Source organism: Kogia breviceps, chromosome 7 (genome assembly GCF_026419965.1).
Source record: "Kogia breviceps isolate mKogBre1 chromosome 7, mKogBre1 haplotype 1, whole genome shotgun sequence".
In the NCBI taxonomy this organism is placed as follows: Eukaryota; Metazoa; Chordata; class Mammalia; order Artiodactyla; family Physeteridae; genus Kogia; species Kogia breviceps.
Genome location: NC_081316.1, coordinates 54237775 through 54256336, shown reverse-complemented (window position 1 = coordinate 54256336; position 18562 = coordinate 54237775). Strand labels below are relative to the sequence as shown.

General features: G+C 47.8%; 1 protein-coding gene across 3 annotated transcripts; it reads right to left on the bottom strand.

Annotated features, from left to right (window-relative positions):
* Positions 1-1748: 1748 nt before the first annotated feature.
* On the bottom strand, positions 1749-15590 carry FZD4 (frizzled class receptor 4). 3 transcript variants are annotated; one of them, XM_067038313.1, is made up of 4 exons: positions 14940-15563; positions 11553-12815; positions 5287-5355; positions 1749-2025 (listed from the first exon to the last, which is right to left on the bottom strand). In XM_067038313.1, the coding sequence occupies exons 1-3, from the start codon at positions 15222-15224 to the stop codon at positions 5320-5322; spliced, it is 1584 nt and encodes a 527-aa protein (XP_066894414.1). In that variant the 5' UTR covers positions 15225-15563; the 3' UTR covers positions 1749-2025; positions 5287-5319. The 3 variants fall into 3 exon arrangements, with proteins under 3 accessions (XP_066894414.1, XP_058924493.1, XP_058924492.1); XM_059068510.2 differs by lacking the exons at positions 1749-2025; positions 5287-5355 and adding an exon at positions 6463-9920; XM_059068509.2 differs by lacking the exons at positions 1749-2025; positions 5287-5355 and having other exon boundaries at positions 6463-12815; positions 14940-15590.
* Positions 15591-18562: the final 2972 nt, after the last annotated feature.

The following is an 18562-nucleotide window of genomic DNA, read 5'->3' as shown; positions in this document are numbered from 1 at the left end:
AAATTAAACCAGTTTAGTCCTAGGTGGTGGGCTGGCTCTGAAGAAATATTAATCAAGAGAAGAGGGGACTTCCCTGGCGGTCCAGTGGTTAAGACTCCGAGCTTCCACGGCAGGGGGCACAGGTTCGATCCCTGGTGGGGGAACTAGATCCCGCATGCTGCAACTAAGACCCGGTGCAGCCAAATAAATAAATAAATATTCTTAAAAAGAAAAAGAATTCCTTGGAACAGGTGTGTTTTCTCCCAAACTAATGCATAGACAAAAAATCCTGATCACTGAGACAATCTATGAAGTTAATCTCTGCTCTGAAGCTGTCCTTCCCTTATTTACCACTAGATGTCATGAGAACCCTGTTTTTAAAAAGACAAATCTTCAAAATTGCTGACCTAAAGAAAACCATTCCCCCTGGTGTTCAGATATTTGAGTAAAAAAGAAAAAATATTCTTAACAACAGCAAAAATTGCAAATGTTCAGAATTTATCTCTTGAGTAGCTACATAATGGTTGTAATTCCTCAGACAACCTGCAAATAAGATAGTCCCTATAGGATCACAACAAATAAGATTTTTGTTGAAATATCCACGGTAAACGTTCATCGTACAGGAAATTCCATTGCATTTACACTATTTATTTAATAAAAATAATCTCTGCGATTATTTGCATTTATTTCTGAAGGAGGATGTTTTTCCTTCCTCAGAATAAGTTCAGGAAATGGGTGAAGTGTTCAGGAAGTTAGCTAAATGCTGATGTAAATCCAAAAGGAAGGTCTGTTGTTTAAAAAAAAAAAAAAAAAAAAAAAGCTAGGAAGTGGTTCTCTCTTTCTCTTATGGAAAATGTTATACAGAATTTCTGATTTAAAAGGAAGAGGACTAGGGAAAATGTGTGTGGTCGTGGTATCTTTTGCCGTGGGTCTGGTTGGGCAGTCCAGACTTTTACTGATCACAGTAACCCACAGAGAAAACTGTGTCAAGAAATAAAATCTGTTAGATGGCAGACATGAGTGGGATTAAGTTTGTACGAAATGAAGCGCTTACTATGGACTTTGTATCAGCTATTCTAGGAGGTATGTTTATAGGAAACTCTGAATCCAAAGAGGTGGTGGGACCCCTTAGCACTACACAAACAACTAAGCGCTATGCTCTCCTCCCCAGGACCCTGTCCCTTCCAGCCACCAACAAATGGTGTCATGCTGACCTGCAGACTTCGAGGGAGACAGTCTCATCCGGGAAACCCCAGCTCCCCAGGGTGCAATCTGCCACAGCCCTTCAGTGAGGAGGTCGTTATTTATCTGGAACTTGCAACGCAGGGAGTGTGCTATAGCAGGTGTGCAGAGCAAACAGAAAGCTCCAGGCCTCTGAAACACAGGCCATTTAGAAAGCACAGATTCGGCTCATTGAACTGTGCGAAGGAGGACGCAGCTTGTTGCGGTTTATCTGAAAATCACCCCCTCCTTTCCAGCAGCTCTCTGCTACCCCCTTCATTCAGGCCATCATGGTCTCTGAAACTGGTCTGCCTGCCCTCCCCAGCCCTGCCTTGTCTCCAACTCAGGCCCCTGCGGCAGCCAGGACGAACTTTGTAAAACACCAAAGTGCATGTGAGCCTCCCTTGCCCTCAAACTTTTGCCACCTCCCCTGTGCCCAGCGCAGGAGACAGGGCAAGCTCCAAGGCCTTTCGTAACTCAGCCTCAGCCCACCCACACTCCCACTCCAAGAATTTCAGGCTCCAGTTACACTGAAGGACTCACCGCCTGCACCGCCCCACAGGGATCTCTCAGCCAGGTTTTTTTTTTCGGCTGTGTTGGGTCTTCGTTGCTGTGCACAGGGCTCTCTCTAGTTGCGGCGAGTGGTGGCTACTCTTTGTTGCGGTGTGTGGGCTCTGGTTCCTTGGGTTCCAGCAGTTGTGGCACGCAGGCTCAGTAGTTGTGGCTCACAGGCTCTAGAGTGCAGGCTCAATAGTTGTGGCGCATGGGCTCAGTTGCCCCGCGGCATGTGGGATCTTCCCGGACCAGGGCTCAAACCCACGTCCCCTGCATTGGCAGACGGATTCTTAACCACTGCGCCACCAAGGAAGTCCCTCTCAGCCAAGTTTATTCACACATTTCTTCCTTCCACTCTGGGCAAATGAGGAGATGAGGGTGGACTGTGCACTTCTCTTGATTTCTATAGAGTAGTCTCTTTGAATTTATAGAATTATGACATGAGAGGAGCAAGAGAGTGGGTCTCAGAAGACACAGGGCAGACACGCCTACACACACCACCTACTGGGTACAAGTATCATAAATCATGTGTGCCAGCAAAGATATTCAGATGGAGGCAGCCGATCTCATGACTAAATGCCTCCAATGGCACCTCGTGAGTAAGTTGTAATTTTTATTATTTTATTTTATTTTGGCCATGGGGCACAGCACGCATGATCTTAGTTCCCCCACCAGAGATTGAACCAGCACCCCCTGCAGTGGAAGCACAGAGTCTTAACCACTGGACTGCCAGGGAAGTCCCTAATTTTTATTTTTTACATTTTGAACAGAGGGTGGTTTTGAGTAGCAGACAAAGTTTTAGAAAAGTCATGCTTGCTGGAATCTGCCCCTTCCTTTCTCCTATTCCTGCGCCCTCCCTACACATTTACCTGTTGAGGCAGACGTGTCCTTCCGGGGATCAAATGGGATGAGAATGGTTTAGAAAATGTTTTCCCGCTGCACTCAGTACTCAGAAGCTGTTCTACCCAAACTAAACCAACAAGGCCCTGGAACTCAGATTAGGAAGAAATTACTTAATAAATGTGATAGGAATAGTAGCACTGATCTCTTAGTAGGTACAGATCCTTTACCAGGTACTGAGGCATGTGGTTTGTTGCCATGAACTTCTGGAGGGAAAAGGTTGTGCCTTATTTATCTTGGTGTACCCTTCCAGGCTGACACATGCTGGACCCTCATTCAGCTATTCCACAAATATTTACTAAGCAATAGAGGATTTGTTTTTCCAGGTTTGGAGATTTAAGCTTGTTAATAACAGATGAATTCTTTCTCTGTTTCATCATCTGCACTTTTGGACTCTGAGTTGGACCTTGTCTTTGTGGTTTTCTACAATCACTCCCTCTCTCCCTTCCACAGCCCACCCCAGTATTCTACATATAGTAGGTGGTCAGCAAAATATTTGTTGGGGGGAGAGGAGAAAAAAGGGGGAAGAGAGACAGTTTAACAATAAGCATCACGGTGGGTAGGTAGGTGATCAGTCTTAAAACCATCTTTGAGACTACAGTACTTTCTGTGGCTACTGCCCAAGCATCTTTCCAGAAAGTCCTGCCTAGGTGAGGCCTCTTGTTGGACCTTTGGTTTCTTTCCTATGCTGGCCACATTTGTCACCAAAGCTCCACAGTTTCCCCGCCTAACAAGCTAAAACCCTCTTGTCCTTCTATCCTTCCTTCCTTCTTCTCTCCATAGATATTTCAGAAACTCATGCCAGGCCTTGAGGACCCACAGATGGGCACCTTTGGGTGCTCAGAGTCATCGTCAGGGTGCTCGGCCTAGTAGGGAGACAGACACATGAATAGTCTATTACCAACAGCTCAACGAAGGCTCCCAGAATTGAAAGCACAGAGGCTAAAATTTACCTATGATAAGAACAAAAGAGAGTCAGGAAGTGTCAAGTAGGAGGGTCAGGGGCGTCTTCCCAGGAGACATGACCAAAGATTTCAACGTTAAGGAAGAATAGAAACAGCCTAGTTGAAGAAAGAGGGAAGGGGCATTGCAGGCAAAGGGAAACACATGCGGAAAGGCAAGGGAGAGGAAGGAAAACGATGGAACTAGGACAGATTTTTCTCTGTGACTTATCAATCCCATCTCAGTGCTTTATACTCTACATTCACCTCATATCAAGTGAAATGATGCAATCCTTCAGCATCTTGGAAAATTTAGACAGCCAATCATTCAATCTCTTAAGGAGAAAGGCATTGATAATGTGGGCTATCTATGAGATTAAGCACGTTCTTGGGTGAACACCGGATCGGGTGCTTATAGGAAACCATGTGGGAGGCTGATGAAAATCAGGCGGTTGATGTGAAATGTAATAAATCTTACTTTTTATTCTCTCTCCCTGGGGGTTTGAGAAGTTGGAATCCTTTGCTGTGAGAACAGATGAATCCGTGGGTTCTCTGCCTAAGGAAAAGGACAGGGTGATTCTGGGAATTTCAGGTGGGACCAAGGTCCATTCTGAAAACTTTTTGGACTAAACCTTTGCAGGTCCAACATTTTTAAAACATTTAGCGAGATGTTCCCAGTCCTACACCCCAGCTGCATGGTGAAGGAAAACTGAGCAGAGGACAACGCCTTTCTCCGAGTGTGGTTTATTTCTGTTCACAGAAACTCTGAAGACAGGAGGCCAAGGCTGACCTCTTTAGTCAAGAGTCTGCTCAACTTTAAAATTATGATTGCATGTGAAAGCTAAAATGGGAAAGAGAAAAAATCAGTTCTCAGGACAGAAATGCTAAAAAACCCTTAGGCCACATTCCAGTCAAGGTCCCAGCCCTGCATACGGAGCTCCTATCGGGGGTGGGTGGACGGGAGGGCAGCTAAGACCAGTTCAGATCAGCTGAGTGTCCAGCGTCCTGGGGTTTATTCTAGAGGTGTCCAGCTTACAGATAAAGAAACTTACAAGAGTGATTATGCTACATAATCCTTAAACAACAGAAGCTCATGGCCAAGGTCTCGATATTGAGTTGCCTGCCAAAACATTTACCCATTCTCAGTGAACTATTTGCAGTAAAAAAAAAAAATCAGTGGAATAGAGCGTGTTAGTTTCCTAGGGCTACCGAAACAAACTGGGTGGCTTAAGACACAGGAATTTATTCTCACACAGTTCTGGAGGACAGAAGTCCAAACCCAGGTTTTGGCAAGGTTGGCTCCTATTGGAGGGTCTGAGGAAGAATCTTCCATGCCTCTTCTGGCTTCAGGTGGTGGTTGGCAGTCCTTGGTATTTCTTGCCCTGTAGCTGTATCACTCTAATCTCTGCCTCTGCCTTCCCATGGCATTCTCCTGTGTCTGTGTTCAAATTCCCCGCTTGTTATAAGGACACCAGTTATTGGATCAGTCCTACACTCATCTAGTAGGAGCTCATCTTGATTATGTCTGCAAAGACCCTACTTCCAAATAAATTCACATTCACAGGTAAAGGGGGTTAGGACTTCAGTGTGTCTTTGGGGCAGACATGATTCAACCCACAACTGAGTGTAGAACGAAAACAAAACCCTGGGCTAGGCATGAGAGAACAAGGCTAGCCCACAGGCTACTCACCCACGGAGGTACTCCAGGCAAAAGTTTCAGTTCTCATCTCGAAGGCAAAGTAGTGCCTGCGCTGCTTACCTAAGAGATGCCATGAGCAAAAAATGAAATCGTGTAAATAAAAATATTTTCTATACAGAAAGTGTTTCTACAAGTGCAATGGATTATGAATTCATTCCAGCTTGTGTTGAATTTTCCTTAACGTCATAACTACATAATGAGTAGGTAATGAGATGAGAAACACAGCCGGTCTTACAGGGAAGAGAATTTAAATTACATGCCTCCCTTCAGGTGTGGTTTGAGATAAAATACAATAGCGATCTGCAGCGAAGGAGAAGAGCATTGCAGATTCTTGCTCCCTGGGCTTTTTATTCACACTAAAACAGGGTGGTATTCAGGTGAGACCAAGAGGTGGAAAGCAATTGAAAGGCAAACCAAGAGGGCTGATGTTCTCCTCTGGGACATCAGCAGCCGTCTCCAATGGCAGTGACTTCCCTACCCTCTGTCTGTGTGGTCCATATTACTTGCTCCCATGACAGTGTCCTGCTAATGGCCTTGAATTTGCTTTGTCTGATGACTTTTCTGGATATGGGGACACAGACCACCCAACTTATAAATTTAGCTAAAGAAGTCATTTTCCTGGCTGGCTGATACAACATACTCCCATGTCTATGACACGAAACAGAACCATTTTGTAACCAGAAAAATAAAAAAACTTTTAATGAAAATCTGAAGTTAAAAAAAAAAGCTCACTTTCCCCTTTTCAAGAGGCCTGAAGCTCTAGCAGTGATAGGGAAACTTTTTTCAGGCTGCCAGATTAAGTCAAGGGGACTGGGAAGGTATGTAAAAATGGTTACATGTATCGGAAATGCCAAAAAGGGGTGTCATGGGGTGACAGCTTGAGAACTATAGTCCCATCCGAAGTATCATGTGACCACTTGAGTGTTACTGATGACCACAGTAGTGATAAAGTGTGTTGACTTTGGATCTCAGGGGTTTGCTGACCCAAGAGAAATCCCAGGGGGGAAAAATAGCACCAGCCAAAAAAAAAAAAAAAGACAACGAGGTTCTCGGAAAGAGGCTCTCCCTCTGCTCTGCAAACCCAATTCTCTATTTCTCACTGTTGCGTAAGCATGCTTCCCAGGGGCTTTCAGACACCTGCAGGAATAGGCCAAATCACACACCAGCTACTAAACAAAACTTTATTTTCCTTTGATACAAAAATTAAATAGCAAAGTTTATTCATTTATTTATTTTTGTACAGTGATAAATTAGAAATTTACAGTACAGACATCAATGCAGACATACATTTGTACATCCTCAAAAGCAGGGTCCATTTCCTCTGACGTTCAGCAATTCGTTCAGGGCATGTAGGAGGGTCTGCCTGGTACCTCTGTGTCGAACATCTGAAAGTCCCTCAGGTAGGCCTCGAGGTGGCCGGAGCTCGGGTGGCACGGGGGCCCAAGAACAGCCACAGAGCACGAGCGTGTCTGCCTCACCAGCAGGCCGAATTTCATCTCCGCATAGATCACACCTGATATTTATTCTGCCTTTCCTACAAAGAGCTCAAGGGGCCTTTGTCCTCCTTCCTTCTAAAGTCTCACAACATCCCTGTGAGGTAGGAAAAAATTCAGGACCACCTAGATGCCCCACGGGGAGACACCTGGAAAGCAGCCTCCCCTCCCCAAACCCTCAGCCATACCAGCCCGAGCCCTCAGCAGGATGGGGGAAGGTGCACACCTGGGAGGGCAGATGGGTCCAGCCTCCAGGGGGCAGGGGCTCTCACCCCCTCCCTGGAAGCCTTCTGGGATGACAGTGATCATGTACTGAATATTGTAGGCGATCAGGGAGCTACAAAAGCTTGGAGGACACGGCTCACAGGATCCCAAGCAGGCACTCTACAAGTTGCCTGGGTGAATACTGGGAATTTGCTGATGCAAAGAAGGGAAACAAGGCAAACCGGGAACAGGCAACTGGGTGTACCAAGGAGAAGAGGCCTATTGGGGAGATCCGGGGTTCACTTCCCTCCAGGTAACATCCAGTGGGCCATCACTGCACATGTGCGTGGCAAGAGGCAGCAGCAGACAGCTCAAACCAGGCCGCAGCGAAACAAAATCCATTATTTAAGGCTCTGGTATCTGATCCTTGGTAGGAGCAAAACGCTCTCCTAGGAGTTTCCAAGATCTACACCCTAGGCCCAGAAGAAAAATGAGAACCCAGGTCCTTTGCCAGACATAATACAAACCCAGACGGGGACTCTGAACCCAAGTACAATACAGGAACAAAAAGAACCATCGGAGTCCAATGACTCGACATCTCTGGCTGGAATAGCAACTCTCTCCAATCTCCTCCATCACAGAATGAAATGAAGGATGTATAACAGATCGATTCTGGGGGCTCCTTCCAGAGTCTGGGCTCCACAGCCCTCTCCCTTAACTGCCGTTGTGGCCACCTCGCTAGAAGCCGAGGCTTGCACCATCCTGGTGAAATCTTAAGTTGAGTCTGCCTTCCAGGGCTGAGGCTGTCGAGTTTCTCTTTACACCCTCGAGCCTCGGCTTGGTTCCTAACACTGAATTCCATGACCAGGGGGCTGAGGGGGGCCAGAGAGGACAGGGCTGGGGGTGCTGGTAACATCACAATTCAGAACCTAGATACAGAAGTTTCCCAGGTTCCAGGTTTGGAGAATGCAGGGGAGGGAAGGCCAGGGGAAAGCAAAGTCAGAGAGCATCTCAGGGAAATAAAAAGTGTCACCACTTCTCCTGTTCCAGGTCACCGAGTAAGCTGCCAGATCAGAAGCAGTCTCAGAGATCAGGAGACGGGTCTCCATAGAGGAAAAAGGATATGATCAACCAAGTAGCTCCATCAGGGGGTCCTGGCCAGTTCCACTCTTCCCATGTTCCTATGCCCTGAGGTGTGGCCTTTTTGAAGGAGGAGAAAGGAGTTTGCCAGAGAGGAGGCTGGACAGAGGTGCCCTTGGTCCCTGTTGAGGCCAAGGGATTTTGTAGGAAGCTATAATTATACCTACTTATCCTAGATTTCCGAGAAAGAAAAAGCACGCTAACCTTTTCCCTAGCAAGATGCTGCCCTCAAATTCACCTGTACGAGTCACCAGAACACCCCAGTCCCTAAACTGCCTGCTCCTGAAGCCATATTAGATGTGGGAGTTCATGTCCTTGTAGCCAATGTTTGTGATCTTCCTAGGAGATTTCCACGGAGACTGTCATGAAATAGAGTTGATGCTTTCTGGCAAAACTCCTGTGAATCGATTTGCAAGGAATCCTGGGAAGGGATAAGTGATGGGTTAAAGGGAGAAAGACCCAGGAAGAGGTTTATATGATGCTGACAGTGGAACAGATGGCAATTCAGCAGCCCCTGCTCCTTCCTGAAACCAATGGCCAAGTTCAGCAGACCCAGGGGCATCCAGGTCAGTTGGAAGAACAGAGCTGATCCTCCCTAACATCCCCTAAGGTGCTTAACACAGGGCTTTACACACAGTTAGCACTCAATAAATGTGCTGATAATTAACCTTTTTTAAAACCAATACCAACCTAACAGGTGATGGATTCATTTCAAGGTAACTGATATCTAAGTCTTCCACCACAAAGCTCCTTTCTTAAAACAGTAAACACTCTCCATGGTCTGGAATGTGAAAGGAACAGCCTATAAGCCTGTGACATTGCCAAGGCTACTCATCTATTCTGCACCGATGACGACTTCTGATCAAATATATGTTTCTCCTGTGAAGGCAGGAGATTTATGGAAGAGACATGTTACAACCCAGAAAGCTCCAAAACTTGGGGGTCCAGGTTCACCCAAGTACTCTTATTGTTACTCATTTGTTACTATTCATAAATATTGAGCACCCTCTCCATGCCGGGCCCTCTGCTAGGTGCCGCGTCGGTCACACGATCACTGAAACATTACAGAGAGAACTGCATTACAATCCCCTGCCTGGTCCTTCTTTCCTTTCCTGGGCCAGAGTCTCCGCACAACTCCCAAGACACTGGAGCAGAGCGTGAGTAAGGGCAGGCTGTGCCCCTGGGTGCATGCTCCAGGGCCCCAGCCAGCTATGGGAACCATCTGCAAGCAGCACGGGGCGTTCACATTTTACATTTCATAGGCGATGCAGTCTCAGATGGAGTTCAACTGGTCCTTCTGGGGATCATTTCTCATGCTCCTGGAGACCCGACCCAGAGTCCAGCCAAGGTACTCAGGCTCAGCACACACAGCGGGGGCCACCGGTGCCCACTTAGCATCAGTGTCCAAAGCCCCAAGACTTTGCCTTCCAAAACATGCAACAGACCTTACATGCATCTTCATCTCAGACAGGTCAAGAACCACACCACAACAGAGAAAGAAGAAAGGAAAATGTCAAACCAGGGGGCATAAGGCTCAAACAAAAAAAGACATGCTTATTTCCAGAATTTGAACTCCTCTTTGGAATTTTGAGTCCCTGGAAATATTTTTCCACAAAGAAATGTGATAAAAGAGCTTTCCTACCTGTTTTAAAGGGGGGAAGAGCATGAATAAATAAATAAATGAGTCATCGCAAGGTACTTGCTGAAGCAAAGACAGGTATGAACTTCAAGGACAGCAACCTGTGACATCGTCAATAATTTGTCCCAGAGATCTGGTGATTAGAAGGCCTGAGGCGGGTTAGGAGAAAGGCCAGTTACAATTTTAAAAGAATTGCAGCTTTTGAGAGTCTGCTAGGGGGTACCCCTTTGCAAGGAACATAAAGCATAAATTTTAAAAGCTCTGGATACCTCTGCAAAAGGCAATTAAGACCTGTGCTGTTAGAGTTTGCAGTTCATTTCATATGGTCTACACTTTATTCCCTACGAACCAATCAAGCTCCTGGCTGGCATTCTGGAGATTCATTAAGCACCATATAAATACTCCAGGCCACACTGCCTCCAAGGAAATCTTACACGGAGCCCTTGCCAATTACTAGGAAATAATTATGCACCAAGTAGTTGGATTAGCTGTCCTTAGCTCCCTTTACAAAATTGAAAAAGTCTCCATTGTGGTAAGTAGACCAGACTCTGATAACATTCTTATGCTAAAGGGAAAAAAAAGGCACTATCATTCTGAGAATGCAAGCTGACCATAGCTTTAAAGTCAGCTGAGTAACTGTTATGTCATGGTCCAAGAATGTGCTTTTAATTGTAATTGACACACACAAATTACATAGCTAATCTGTGTGAATGCAAAGTTGCCAAGAAACTTAACATTTTAGCTCTTCCAGACTGGCGTCTGCATAGATGCAATCACACAAAGTAAAATATATTAAGTCCCGGTTGCTCAATGCAGTCGGTCTCTGGGGTGGGTAAGGTAAGTCGACTTAGTAAATATCATTTTCCTCTGAATTAAGTGATTGTCAAGAAAGTGAATCACCCTTCCTTTCCCCCTCATTAGGCAAGCTGCAGTGCAAAACTTCCTATAAAAAATACCTGTTTTTGAGTCATTAACATAAAATGGAGAAAACAGCAGCCGCCTAGGACAGAGCTGTTGAAATTTAAGAGGAAGAGAGAGAAGAAAAATCCACTGGATACCTTACGTGTGTTTGTACAGTACTTTTGTTTGTTCAAACTATTCTGTTTTATGACAAAGGCACTGAAAGATTCTGACACCACCTCTTGGGAGAGCAATCCACAAAGTTCTAAACAGCAGACAGTACACCACAGAAAATGTTTATGTTAGACCAGCCAAACTATAAAACTCTTGTAACACTTCTCTGAACCCAGCGTTTCCAGTGTTTATAGATCGCTTTGCTATCTGAAAGACCCAGTTAGTATTTAAAATTTTTAAAGGGTTAAAAAAGTTAATCTTTCTCCCTGCAAGTTGCCTACTCACAGCTCAAATCCCACCCTGCAGGGAAAAGCAGCATCGCCCTGGACCTCCTGGAATCTAGGCAGGACCTCCACGCTCCAAGCTGCGACCTGCTAAAGTGATCAATGTTTTGATTTTTCACAGCTTTGAAAGCCTCTAACTGGCTTTTCCATTTTGGATCATTCCAAAGTCCGCAGCAAAATCATTAGTTTTAGGATGCTGGGGGTAGACGGGGGACAGTGGTGGAGGGTTATGGGGGTCACTTAAGTGTTGCTAGCTTGTTCAAACTGAGATTCACTGCATGAAGCTTTTAGTAGCATCTGCACCGCAATGCTGGCATGCCCCCTTCAAAATCTGGACAGCATGGAGGCTGGCTAGCCTTATACCACAGTTTCATTGCCTCTCCCAGGCTTCACCCAACCATTCCCTCTTTTTTCTCTCTTTACCTTCCCAGAATTCACCAATCTGTTGGAACACTTCTGCCACGTGTGAAGAGTTTTGGCAGACCAAATCCACATGCCTGAAGTGATGCCTACCAGCAAAGACATAAAAATTTTCAACATCTCAACCGCCATATTGGAGTCATCTGCGGAATACCGGAAAAGCGCCCAGTTGGAGATTTCATAGAAATAACAGGCAATCACACAGGTTGCAGGCACCGTGTACAGGACTGAGAAGACCCCAATCTTGACCATCAGTCTTTCCAACTTGTCTGTCTTTGTCCCATCCTTTTGAAGATTCGACCGAATTTTGAACAAGGCCACCAAGCCTGCAGCAATGAACAAAGTTCCAATCACCAGGTAAGTGAAGAGGGGAGCCACCACAAATCCCGTGAGGGCATCAAGGTTTTGGTTCCCCACGTAGCACAGGCCAGTCAGTTCATCTGCATCCACCAGTCTCATAATCAAGATGACAATGGTTTTCACTGCAGGGATAGCCCAGGCTGCAATGTGGAAATAAGAGCTGTGCATTTCAATGGCTTCATGACCCCATTTGAGTCCCGCTGCCAAAAACCAAGTGAGTGTCAGAACAACCCACCAGATGGAACTGGCCATTCCAAAAAAGTACATCAGCAAGAAAATGATTGCACATCCTGTGTTCTTAAGTCCTTCTTGGATGAGAACGGGTTCTGCTGCCTCTTCAAAATCGCAGGATATCCTTTCCCGGCCTACAGTCAGCCTGACAATATAAGCAATGCTATAAATATTATAGCACATACTGAGAAATATGATGGGGCGCTCCGGGTAGGAAAACCTGGCAGAATCGATCAGGAAGGTCAGCACAGTGAAGGCGGTGGAGATGAAGCACAGGCTGGCCCACACGGCCATCCAGATATCGGTGAACTCCTTGGCCGAGCGGCTGTATAAGCCAGCATCATAGCCACACTTGAGAACGCAGTTCAGGCTCCTCTTCACCCAGATGTACTGATCAGAGTTGGTTCCCACGGAATGGCACTCTTCCCCAGGCTGGATGGGGGTTTTGTGAGGTAAGGGCACCTCCTCATCACCTGGCCCTTCCATGCACATGTGGTTGTGGTCATTCTGTGGTGGGAATTTGCTGCAGTTCAGGCTCTCTGGCCAGGCAAATCCAAATTCCTTCAGGACAGGCTCGCAACGTCTCTTGACTGAAAGACACATCCCGCCGCAGGGGCCGATGGGGATATTGACCTTCTCTGTGCACATGGGCACATACACGGAACAAAGGAAGAACTGGAAAAGTCATGAAACGAGCAAAGAAAATAATGACTTGGAAGTTTGACCAAAGGCTTGCACAAAACTGACTTGAATGCTTCTGGGCAAAGTACGCATCTACTTTTAAATCAGTCTACGGGGTGTCTGTTGACTCTGACCTCAAACAAATGTGCCTAATAATCCATCACTTGCACACTTTTTTTCTTTTGGGTCTAGTAATCCTTTCCAGGAGAACAAAGATAAATAAATATATAAAAGGGACCCGAAGAATTACATAATCCCTTTTTGCACAACACTTAGGGAAATAAACCTTAAAAAGCTGACTTGGAGTCTTCCTCCCCTTTCAGCTACTATTTGAAAGTGCTGGACAGACTAGTCAAATGACTCAGTCCTTTGGGTGATGGGGTGATTTATTTTTACCCTCATTTCTTTATCACCGTAAAAATAAATGTCAAAAAAAAAGTAGATACGGCTTTTCTCAGGTTGATATTCTCTCCTTTCTCTATTTTATCCCCTAAAATTATTTTTTTCACCAGTCTCATATTGAAAGAGAAAATGTCCTCACTGAGATACTGTTAAATCCAAGGATGGGATGCAGGTTGAAGCCTCTGGATACCAGGGGTTTGTTTGGCCACGTTTCCTCAAAGAATAATAATGAAGCACAATAGGAAAATATAAATGTTCAGTCCCTGAAGCTGCAATACCAGCAGGGGAGAGTCCAGTTGCTGTCCTCAATTCCTCCAGCATTGATAAACAGTCTGCTTGGCTCCTTACAGATGTTGTCTATGAAGTCTAGAGTTACAAGTAACTATTTTCTAGCATGTAAAGGGATCCAGTCCTGTCCTTCAAAACAGCTTGGCTGCCTCCCCAGGATACATGTAATTAAGAATATATATCCCTGCAAAAGTTGTTTCGCCAAGAATATTGTCACTGATGTCAGGATATGTGCTGTTTCCAAACTGAGAGCTAGAGAATCATTTTCTTAAGTTTTTATAAACTAGTTCTCAAGTCTTGAAACTTCCAAAGGGACATTTTACCAGCAACAGGTCTAATCCCAACCATCTTTCTGAAACCACAATCCAACTTTTCAAATGACCTATGTAAAAACATGCACCTAGTAAGTCAGCTGCCTGCCTGTTTCTTATCTCTCAAAAGTTACAACCAGAACTACAGATTTCTAAAGCTTTTAGCCTGGATAACTATCCTCTATTTCCCCCAACTTCTCTCTTTGCTAAATTTCTAAAAATCACTCGTAGCCTCACCATTCAAAACACAACCAGTGTCAACATTTTTAAAAATTTCCTTTCGGTTCTTTTTTTTTTTAAATGAACTGGTTGTTGTTATAAGATTATAATCACCCTGTATATGCAAATTCTTCACTTTTTATGGTAGGATGAACATTTTCTATATTATTACATAAGCTTTAACATTTTTAATGACTGCAAAAACAAATTTAAAAAAAACAAAAAAACTTCCAATACACAAACTAACTTCTGGAGCTTGACCATACTAACGCCTTTTTCCCAAGTGATATCTTCTCCCCCTCCAAGTACTAAACCTGCCCTTAACCCTGAGGCTAAGAAGGAACTCAAGCCTTCGCAGCCATTCCTTACTGCCTGACCTCTAAAACCATGCAGGACGACGCGAGGGGCCATTCTGCAGAAACGGGGCAGGGATGTTTCATTTAATAACACACCCAAAAAATATGGGGGGAGAAAGGAGGTCGGGGAGGGAGGAGAAGTTCCCGTCTCCTTATCTCTCCTTCCAAGTCTTAGCTGCAGCTGGCTGCCCTGCCTGGGACTCGCCCACCGAGCAGCGGCGGCCAGAATACTTGGCAAAGATAACTCTCAGCTCCACTGGGGTTAGGGGCTTGGCCAGACACGGGTGGGCAGGGGAGAAAAACGGAAGGGCGGGGTGTAAGAGTGGGTCCTTTCGCAGGCCAGATGACTTACACAATGTTTTGGCTTCCAGTCCCTGAGAAGGGACAGAAAAGTGGGGGTGGGAATGGAAATCACTTCTTCAGGATAGTTAATACCCTTCAGACTTAGGAAGGGGGCAGGGGGCTCGACTTGGCAAGGGCTCCACGGAGTTAGTTTGGGGCGTCCCTGCCCAAGGGGTCCCGCCCGGGGTAGGGGCGCCCACCTGCAGCTGGCTGGAGCAGCCGTACTGGATGAGCGGCGTGAAAGTTGTCAGCTGCAGCTCGGCGTCCGTCTGCAGCTCGTGCCCCACCAGGTTGGGCATCTTGGTCACGTTGTAGCCCAGGTTCTGGCACATAGAGATGCGGATGGGGTCGCAGCGCCGCTCCTCCTCGTCCCCGAAGCCCCGCGCCGGCCTCAGGAGCAGCAGCAAAAGCAGCGGCAGCCGCAGGCTGAGACCGACGCCCCCGGGGGCCCCCAGGACGCGCGGCCCTGCGCCCCGCCAGGCCATGGCCAGAGCCGGGGGGCAGCGGCGGCGGTGGCGAGGGCTGCTCCAGCAGACACCCCCAGCTTGCACAGGGGAGCCGGCTGCCCGCGCTGCTCCCAGCTCCGGGAAAGGAAGTGTGATAAGGCGCCAAGGGCGACGAGGGGGCAGCGGCCGGGCTCTCCCGCAGCTGCGCGCGACTGTGTGGGGTATTAGACGCCCCCGGCCGGGGCCGAAGGACAGACTGCGAGGGTCATGGCTACAGGCGGCGAGCCCCCAACCCGGCGCCGGCCGCGGCCGTTCAGCGTCTCCGCGAAGCCCGCCACCACGCAACGCCGCACAGCTCTCACCACCCGAGCCCTCCGAGGCGCTGGAGTTTTGCTGGGCGGTGGCGGGACGGGACGGACAGCGCGCCTCTCCAATGGCCGGGCGCCGTGGCCAGCGAGGGGCGGGGCCGCTCTGCCCTGGGCAGGGTCAGGCGCCCGCCCGCCCGCCCGCCCCCCTCCTCCGCCCCTCCCTCCCGTCCCGTAGCGCTCCGCCCCGCTTCCCGGCTCTCACTTTCCTCCCACCCGGTTCCCGGCGCTCGGGGGCCAGGCGGGGATGGAGCCGAGACGCTCTAGCCGGGCCAGCCTGTCCCTTCTCTCCCAGGTGAGAAGCGCTCCCAGAGGAGTCGGCTCCATTTTCCTTTTTTACTTCCAGCTGTCACCTCTGCCCGTGGCCACTTCCACATCAAGCAGAGAAACGTATACAAAGAACACGGGATTTGGATTTACAAAGATTGTGCCTTTAAATCCGGCTGTGTGACCTTGAGCAAATTGCTCAGCCTCTCGGCGTCAGTCTCCTCATCCGTAAAGAGACTTGGGAGGATTAGAGATAACGCGTAAAATGCTTAGCACCGTGCCTGGTACAGCGTGAGCTCGCGGCTATTTTCACTCCGAACTTGCTTGGGTTGGAGCCCGCCCCCCTCTCCCCGCCCCCAGCCTCGGCCTGACCTGCACCCGGGAGCTGTCTGTCTCCAGCCGCGAATGGGGGAGGCGCCCCGGAGCAGCCGACCAGCCAACGGTCTCGCGCTCCGATTTCCTCACCGTATGAAATGAAATTCCACAGGGGGATTCGAAAGGAAATGAGACCGGGACGCTCCGTGCTTCTCGGCCCGCCGCCCTTCCTGTCTCGGGGACACGGTTTCTAAATAAGGTTGGGAGGGTGAGAGGGCAGGAGGGGAGAAGCTTGACCTGTGCATGGGGGGCTGAGAAGGCGCACAACAGCCGGGACTCCCCTTCCCCAGCCTCCCGGGCATCTCTCCCCTGCAGCCTGCATCTCTTTCTGACTTATTATGCTTCTGCGGGAGTCCTGGGGCTCATGCCAGCCGTGTTTCGATCCAACTTTTCCCTCTCACCCCCAGCCCGTCTCCCCACCCGCCCCTCCTTGGACGGAGATTTGTGCTAGCCCACACTCTCCACTTTCCAGTCGGGCCAGGGAAACCCTCAGCAGGTGGATTCCTAAGCCATTTACTCGTTGCAGGACTGTGGTCAAGCCAGTGTGCCTCTCGGAGCCTCAGACTGGCCATCTGTAAAATAAGGAAGTTCATATCTCCCCCCACACAGTTGTTCTGAGTTAAATGAGATAATGCGAGTAAATCGTTGAGCGCGCTGACACATCCTAAGCGCCGAATAACTTGGTTATTGTTCTTGTTGTGGGACATCTGCAGTCCAGGTCTGAGGATCTGGGTTAAGAGATTTCTACTCTCTTCCTGAGGTATTTTTGCCCAACACTTATACCACTGTTTTCCAGGGACTTGATGACAGGGACCAAGTTTTAATGTGTGTCTATAACCTCCCATTTCAGCTAAGTCTGGCATATGGCAGAGGCTGGATGCAAGTTGGAAGGGCCTCGGTACCACTCATGTGGTGCTCATTCATCTCTGCAGAGTAATGTATGAGACCATTGGCCTAGAGATGAATAAATGATTAGATGAATGAATCAAATGAATAGATGATTCTCACCCTGTAGGAACTCACAGGAGGAGACAAAGAATAAAAAGACAACTGTAGGGCTTCCCTGATGGCGCAGTGGTTGAGAGTCCTTCTGCCGATGCTGGGGACACGGGTTCGTGCCCCGGTCCGGGAGGATCCCACATGCCGCGGAGCGGCTAGGCCTGTGAGCCATGGCCGTTGAGCCTGCGCGTCCGGAGCCTGTGCGTCCGGAGCCTGTGCTCCGCAACGGGAGAGGCCACAACAGTGAGAGGCCTGCATACCGCAAAAAAAAAAAAAAAAAGAAAAAGACAACTGTAACTCGATGTGTAAGTGCACACAGAGAGAACTGTGGGTAAATTGAAGGTAGAGGTAGCTGAGTTTGGAGGGCTGCCCAAAGGGGGATGATCAGCAGAATTCTGAGCTACTGGACAAAGCAGAGCTATGTGTGATTGGCACTTCTCCTATGGCACTTGCAGGGAGGAGAGGGGAGCTTGCTTTGTGCTAAAGATATGTGTACATGGTTTATTAAACAATGGAGTCCATGAGGTCAACGAGCAGGAGCTGTTCCTCGCACAGGACCTGGCACACAGAGGGAACCCACTGGTGTTGGGTGACGGAATACCATTAAGTCAGTAACAGATAACTCATATAGAACCTTTACTTTGTGCCAGATACTGTTTTACACACTTTACATGCATTATGTCATTTATTTCACAGAACAGCCTGAGAAAACTGATGTTCCGAGAGGTTAAGCAGTTTGCCCAAGAACACAGAGTAAGTGACAGAGGAGGACTCAGATGCATATCTGCCTGGCCCAGAAGTCTGTGTGCATGGCACTGCTCTTACAGAGGAAGCTGCTTGACACTTGGCCTAATCCATAGTTAAAGATGATACTTTTGTGATCTGGACCTCTTATTCCTAGAGCCCGGGCATCCCTGCCTCAGCCTGCTTGAAGCGACTGTCTGCTTTGAGAACACTTGAAAAAGCCCCTTGCCGGTCAGAAGCTTTTCCTGTCAACAGCTTTTCTTTCCCGGCATGGAACTCATCGCAGGTATTTTCCAAAAAAGAAAGCCAGGGGAATCACATTTCAGTCTGAATGTGGAAAGAAAACAAAGACCACGACTTAGAACTAAGTCTGAATGGCCTGGAGCGCCTCAGCCTCCCTCTCACAGAGTGGTTTACACAGTCGACAATCTGCGCCTGGTGACAGGCACGGCGTGTTTGTCTTTGTTGCAGAAAACACTTCCCCAAGGGAGTTCCAGGCAGAAGGCTATCCACCCTGTGACATGCAGAGCGTTTAGGAGAGGAGTAGAAGTAGGGACTTGGGAATAGACCTTCTGTTAACCTAAAGGACAGGCCATGGGTCCCTAGTGGCTCTGGCCTGAGTGACTG

What these genes read in the sequence shown, in the direction of transcription:
- FZD4 (XM_059068509.2), bottom strand. Translation starts at nt 15,224, where the DNA reads ATGGCCTGGCGGGGCGCAGGGCCGCGCGTCCTGGGGGCCCCCGGGGGC. An exon ending in GCTGCTCCAGCCAGCTGCAG is followed by an intron (nt 12,816 to 14,939) that starts GTGGGCGCCCCT and finishes TGACTTTTCCAG; the next exon opens with TTCTTCCTTTGTTCCGTGTA.